Source organism: Frankliniella occidentalis, unplaced genomic scaffold, assembly GCF_000697945.3.
Source record: "Frankliniella occidentalis isolate FOCC.00 unplaced genomic scaffold, Focc_3.1 Scaffold279, whole genome shotgun sequence".
In the NCBI taxonomy this organism is placed as follows: Eukaryota; Metazoa; Arthropoda; class Insecta; order Thysanoptera; family Thripidae; genus Frankliniella; species Frankliniella occidentalis.
The window spans coordinates 155,877-162,994 of record NW_026267405.1 but is presented as its reverse complement, the minus strand read 5'-3'; the positions used below and the strand labels follow the sequence as shown (position 1 = coordinate 162,994).

The window sequence follows — 7,118 nt, the reverse complement described above, 5'->3', positions numbered from 1 at the left end:
AAAAAAAATACAACACAAAACGCCTCCCTCTCGCTTGCCCGCTCGGTTTCTCCCGCTCTTTTTCGCTCTAGTAATGTGACAAACAGAACGCCCGCGTGCTGTCTGTGCCCCATGGCTTGCTCCATCTTGTGATGGCTGTCCTCTGGCGAACGCGGTCGTGCCACGCTACGACACGCCCCCAGAAATCCACGTGGTGGTGGTGCACGTCTGGAAAAGAGACGGCAGAGATGCTTCTTTCTGCTGCTGCTGCTGCTGTTACCTTTGATGTCACAAAATTTCTTCGCTCTCCTCTGCCGAGGAGCGCGCTGGTTGCTGAAGCCTCCCGGCCGCCTACGCTCGCTCCAGTGTCGTGACCAAGTGCGACTGAAGCAGCGAGTTCATGAGCGAGGGTAAGGGTGCTGTGACTGAATCTAGGACACTGTAAAATTCTTGCAAATACATCATTTGCAAGCACGTTATCAGAGGCTTTGCCGAGTACTAAGAATATCTTTGCATTCTTTGCAATTTCAAAGGATGCAATTTCAGTAAATACTCTGGAGGTTGCGAAGCATGCCCAGCCTGTGTAGAATAAACAGTGAAGCAAGCAGAAATTAAGGTCTATGTGGTGCGAGTGGAAGGATGCTGCTGAAGCAAGAAGCAGCTGCTCAGGCCCATGCAAGTAGTGGAGTACTGCGTAGGAATTTTTTGCCAAATTAAAAAAGAAGTTTGTCAAATTTGAAAAAACATTCTTGAGCATAAGCGAATTTTTTTATTTGTTACAACTAAAATTTCAGTGGCTTCGGCAACGTCAAATTTCGTTGTTAGAAAGATATCGTTTTCTGCATGGAGCAGGTCCTTGAGTGAAATGCCGTGAATGAAGCAGAAAGCAGCAGGTCAGGGCGATCCAGTGAGGTATGCTGCTGTGGTGACCGAAGCAGAAGCCGGGCGCTGAGATGCGACGCGTCTAACTGCGCGGACGTGTGGCCGGAGCGACATTACGTCTGCTCCAGACCACCTGCCTGCCTTTACGACCCATCACGGGTGGCATGGCGGCTGCAGCAAGCGCGGGGAGCACGGCGGGAGTAATGTTTCGCTCCGTGCGGGATTTGTTAAATTAAGTAAAAGGTGGTCTTTTCTAGTAGCTTTAACGTTTTCGCCATCTTTACGCGGCACTGTATTTAAGCAATTAAATCTTACTTTGCCTTATTAGGCGTAAGAAAGCTTTAGATTGCTCAAACACACAAATATTTTATGTCTTGTGACTGGTTTGAGAGGCCAGCTAGTGTTTCAAAGCCATTTGCCTTCAAAGGAATCTTGTTAAACACAATCTTGTAAACTTTGCTCACGCTCACGTCGACACATCGAACCTTGTATGTAATTTCAGTAATTTCACTTCCACTTTCATCACGTCCATACAGCGCGCAGAACCCGTCTAATCCTATGGCCGCCCGCTCTTTGTGCCTATAGGACACACTCCCCCCCCCCTCCCCTCTCTCTCTCTACCCCACTTGGGCATTAGTCGGCTAAGTAGGCCCTAAATACGTGAACCCCCCTCTCCCTTTCCCTTTACCCGCCCAACCTCCAGCCCCCGACCCCCTGCGAAGCGGCTCTCGATTCATCACGACCCGTAGCCTTGAAGGTATATGATTACTAATTTACCCCCGCTGCGCACCTTTCCCCTTTCGCCCCTCTTCCTCTTCCCACTCTCCGCTTCCTGTGCGGAGTAATTTTTCGTCTGCAGGCGCGTAGTTTCCTGCTTTCTGTGCTTGTGTCTGTCTTTGTGTGTGTGAGTTCGTGTTTGCGTGTGTGTCCATGACTGACACACTCTGCCTATAGATACTAGCTGTACCCATGGTAGTCAAGGATATAGCTGTGTTTTGTACCTCCGAACCGGACGGGACCAGAAAATGATCGGCTTTTCCTTCGCTGAATCTCTTCCGACTTCTCCGAGTTCGATGCGCGCGGCAGCAGTCGTCTTTAGCGTGACGCGCTCCGCCTGGATGAGTGGCCTCGAGGGTGTGTCTGGCTGTCGCCCGGCGCAACGGCCCCCGTCCGGCCGGCGAAGCGTGGTGCGCCACCGCCGCCGCCCCCCAGCGAGGGGTTGCGCCGCCCCCGGCCGCCCCCTTCCGTCACCGTGTCGGCCCGCACCCCCCTGCCGCCCACCGACTGCGCCGTCAATATCATCAGCACCGCCACCGTCGTCAACATCAACCATGACCCTTGACGGAAAAAAAGGGAGGGGGAAGGCAAAAAAAAAAAAAAAAAAAAAAAAGGGGGGGAAACATGAACTGGCTGAAGAGGAAGTTACGAGCACGTCTTGCGATGATGACGGGACCGTAAAGGCAAAAGAGAAAATGTAGGTTAAGGGAAAGACGCGAAAACACTTGGTGCTCACGCTCGCTACAAGCGGTGCCCCGGTGGCTGCCCCATTATAATTATCGAATTTCACTGCCGTGCTTTTAGTCGTCTGGGAACTGCCGCCGCCGTGGGGGTGGTAGTACACCGCCAGCTTACATCGCATAATCTTTATCTTTACTGCTTGGGCTTCCCGATCAACTTGTCGATATGATTGATGATTTAATTTCTAAGACGCGCGGTCAAAGAGAAGATTTGGTTACGGTTAACCGAACGGTTTGAAGCTATTCTCTGCCGTTATATATATATAAAATGAATCTTTTTTCATCACGATGACATTTTTTTCGCGGTGTCGGCTGTTGCGTGCCACGGCACGCCGCCACGCCGCCACGCCCGCCCCTTTCCCCTCCGCGCGCTCTTCCACCCGATCCTCTCTCTTGCCGCTCCCCCAAACTTCGCGCAGGACGAAAACTTTACGCCGCGACGGATTGAGAACAAAGGCCAAGCGGACAGGTCCGGCCCGGCGGCCACGGCCGCTGACTCCTCTCCCGCCCGTGTGCTCGCCCCTGCTCGACCTCTGTTCCGCGGTCGAGGTCGGCCGGCCGGCCAATACGGTGCCGGCCAGAGTACCCTTTTCGCCCGGTCACCTGTCTATGTGTCCATACCCTGTCGTCCACTCTGCCCCGCCACTGGCCGCACTAAATTATTCTTGTCTGCTAGTTTATACATAGTTAACTGTGCATGCGTAGCTTACGCACGAAGTTCTTGCGTCCTTATTTATGTACATTTTTACATAATTATGAAAGAATCTGTACATAAATAATTCGTAAGAAACTTTACGAAAACCATACATGGCGTAGGCTGTGTACGAAACAGAACATTCAATTTCTCTGTGTGGTCTCTTCGACTCTACGCTGGATTTCTCCACATGAGCGTGTGAAAGCTGCGCCCGTCGAGTCGTTTTACTTGATAAAACCTTTCTTTGTTGCGCGTGTGCGTTGTGTACCCCTTGTCGCCAACGCGTTGCGACTCCTGCTCGTGCCGTGCATTGCATGGCTGGAGGAAAGGGGTGCCAGAGGAGGAAGTGGCCCGACCCGTTGCCACGGAGACGAGTCATGGGACGTGCTCGGAGGCTGAAGAAGGTGCAGAGCGTTGGAATTATCATCAGGCGGTGCGGTGCCAGCAAGAGGGTGGAACGGGGTGGGCAACGGAGTAATGGAAACAGCAATCAGACTCCTGAGGTAATCTGGTCCGTGCCTCACGCGCCATCGCGCCCAGCTCTCGTTACGCAGCTGTCACGCTGAGTCTGTGTGTGACACTCGCGTCCGCCCCATCCCCTGCTCTCCGTGTCGCCTCTTCTTGGCAGTTTGTCAGTCACCCGTTATTTTGCTTCCCTCGACATACTGCTGCCCTATCCAACGTGTGCATAACTGCTTAATTGTTGTTTTTTTTTCAAACCGTGCACACGTTTCCAATTAGTGAATGGTTATTTTGTCTGTCGCTCTCACGCGCCGCGCCTTCCGCCTGTTGCAGGCCGAGGCCTCCGGGTCGGACTTCTCGTTGGCGGCCACACAGAAGAGGAAAGCGGACGAGGGCGAACCCAACAAGGACTTGAAAAAGGTAAGAAGCGCCGTCGTCAAATAGACTGAAGCATTTTAAGTGCGATTCTTGACTGCCGATTTTCAGACAGAAACAATTCTTGTGCGGCGTTACAATCGTGGCCCGCTGCCATGTTTATGTTGGAGATAGAAGTGCAAAATAAGGAGGGTTTTACTTTGTGTTATATGAGTGAACCGTTGCTGAGCTCTCTTGCCCTTCCAGGCTTGCTCCGAAGGGTTATCTTCTTTCATCCGACCCCTTCTCTCTCTTTTTCCCCCCGGGCTGATCGAAGGGTTCGGCCGTAGTGCACTGCACGGCTCAAGTTTTATCGTTCAAGAATGACAGCTCGGGAAATGGCTTTGGAGCGGAGCCGCCGTCTTCTTTTGCAACTGTGTTATTCAGCGCGCCCTTTTCTCTTCTTCGCCGAGACCACTCTCGCCGGCACGCCATCGCCGGGCTGCCGCCCTATCCCAGATGAGCACTCGGCACGTCTTATTGGCCTCCTTGTTAAAAATAACGACCCACGTAGGTGACCTACGTGAAACTACAGCAATAAGGGGCAGCTAGGCATTTGCCTGAAATGTCCCTAAAAACTACACTGTACAGAGAATGGGTGAATTGTCGCGGTGATATCTGTTATTGGGGCGTCGTGTAACGTCTAGGCGGGGGCTGTGCCGAGGGGGTTTTCACTTCTGAAATACCGTGTACACCAAATGAGGTATTTCACAGGTATTTCACGTGAAATACACCGAAATACGCCCAAATATGCTCCAAAATGGTGAACTTTTCCTGAGAAATACCGACGAAATACACGTATTACTAAATACTGTGTGCACGGAAATCTCGAGTGCAAACCCCCTCGGGCTGTGCGTCGCCAAGTGTAACCCGGTAGAGGAGCGATGCCAGCCCGGGGACGCTTAAGGTGGCGTGGCTGCGCCCCGAGTGGCCACACGACCCTAATGGCCCCGGCGGGGTGACGCATGGCCGCCATTGTGCAGCCCTGCACCACACTGCACACGGTGCACCGCGCGCAGGGTGCAAGGGACGGGGGCGTCTATTGGCATTTCCAGTCGTGATTCCAGGAACGAAAGTAACGGAACTTCTTTGAATCTCCGTGCCGACGTTCCTCCGCGACTGATGACAGCGTCCCGGAAAAGGGCAAAAGGGAAAAGTACGTCCCGTCAATTTGCCGGAACGAAACTGCCAAGTTCAGCTAACAGAGATAAGCGTTTTTCCTGTATCTGACCGACCGCGCAGACCGCCTGGCCGGCCTCTGCTGACCTCCTGCAGGTCAGAGGTGAAGAGGGAAACGTTCCTCTCCTCTCACCTGCAGGCTGTCGTCAGCAGAGACCGGCCAGGCGGTCTGCGCGGTCGGACAGAAACTGGGAAAACGCTCATTTATGTCGGCTTATGCATGCTCTCATAGCTCCTGATAGGTAGGCACCATCTTGCCTGCAGCACATGCCTGTACTGCGGGCTGGCCTACCCTGAGTCTCGCAGGCGCCCATTTGCTCCTATAGTTTACTTCATGAATCTGAGTAACACATACGTACTAACTATCTGTTAAATTGGTTTCAGTTCTACCCGCGCAACGTTTCAATTAAGAATACATGGTTGTCTGTTAATTTCTTTATTATAACCTTAAACATTCAAAGGTCTAGCCGCTCCATAGCAATGAAGTTTTTTGTTTCTTTCAATGAAAATATTTGTGACAGTGTGCTTCCGTGTAGCTTCGGTCCTCGGCCTGATGCGCAGTTGGTCCACACCAGGCAGGCCCAGGCACAGGCAAGCCACACCGCAAACCCCGTTTTGGGCGGAGCGATTCCCGATACTGATTCAAATGCAGCGGAGAAGCAGCAGCAGCAGAGCACACGATGTATCGGATAGGGAAGGATACAGCCTCTCCATAAATTCGGAGACGGCCGTTAAGATCGGGAGGAGGAGCTGCAAGGGAGCGCGGGGGACGAGGGGAACAGCAGGGGGAGGGAGAGGGCGTATGGACTACTACTGGAGCCGCGAGCAAACGCCGCTCGCACGCACACACTCGTGTGTGTGTGTTTGTGTGTGCTCTTTGTGTGTGTGCAGAGGGGCGGGGTTGTAACAACTAACAGAGAGTGCCGCTGTCCTGATACATGTTTGCGAAAACATCCGGAAATCCGCAGGCAACGAGAAACGTTTCCTCGTGCACACGGTGCGGGACTTCGCGACCCCTTGCAAAGGAAAAAAACGTATTGTGTATGGTGCGTGGGTGGGCGTGCAGCGGCAGGAAACATACAGGGTGCCCCACGCCCAGTGCGGCATGTTGTTCGGGCTGGGTTATACTGTACCGTGTGGTTCAGTATGATAGAAAATTAATACGCGCAGCCCACGATGGGACTCATCCCTGTTCTTGCACACCCGGAGAATACCTGTTCCTACCCGGGTTCTTGCGACAAGAGTATTCGTGCCTTGAAATTTGACTGTCCCAAGCATTCAGAAAAAAAATGACGCGAGGCACAGTAAATTTACTTGGTACAAGGGTTAAAGGCAGAAAACGCCAAACATATTTTTTTTAAAGCATTTTTTGCAATTTTCAACTAAGATGTATGATGTTGTGGAACTTTCGGGGAAGCGCAGGGCAACGGCAGCGCGTAGTTTCCCTCTACCCGCCCTGCCTCCTCTTCCTCTTCCGCTGTCTCTCTGTCTCGCTCTGTCATTGGCTGCGGTCCGACAGCTCGGTAATTAAGAGAGGATTCGTTCCGTCTGTCTGAAGGGTGAGACGTGGAGTGGCGAGGCGGGAGGTGTTATCCGTGACGCGGGTGTGCTGCAATCCGACCCTCCGTGTCCGCAAAAGCAGTTGTTGCCTCCTGAAACAGACTCGAAGGAAATGGAATGAAGCCTGAAATAAACATCATTATGTTACAGAATCAGAAAAAAAATGTCGTACTCTTCAAAAAAAAATCATAGCTTAGTGTTTATTAAATGTGTGTGTTAGTATACTAGTATACTAGTATTATAATTACAAAAATTTGATGTTGCGTTGCCCTCATTTTTTTCTGACGCGGTCCAGTTGTGAGCCTCTTGTCATTATTTTCTGTCGAGCTGCGGCGGCGCACGGGATCAAACTACAGGTTAAGTAGATTGCTGATTACGGAACTCGTCACAAACTCGGTGGCGGGAAACAGCGGCGGGGGGTAAGGAGGAAA

General features: G+C 52.1%; 1 protein-coding gene across 1 annotated transcript in view; it reads left to right on the top strand.

Annotated features, from left to right (window-relative positions):
* LOC127750881 (la-related protein Larp4B-like) overlaps positions 1-7,118 on the top strand; it is a 173,513-nt gene that overhangs the window by 157,278 nt on the left and 9,117 nt on the right. The window contains exon 3 of the mRNA XM_052273529.1: positions 3,868-3,954. Within this exon, the coding sequence (XP_052129489.1) occupies positions 3,868-3,954 (87 nt within the window). The remainder of the gene's footprint in view (positions 1-3,867; positions 3,955-7,118) is intronic.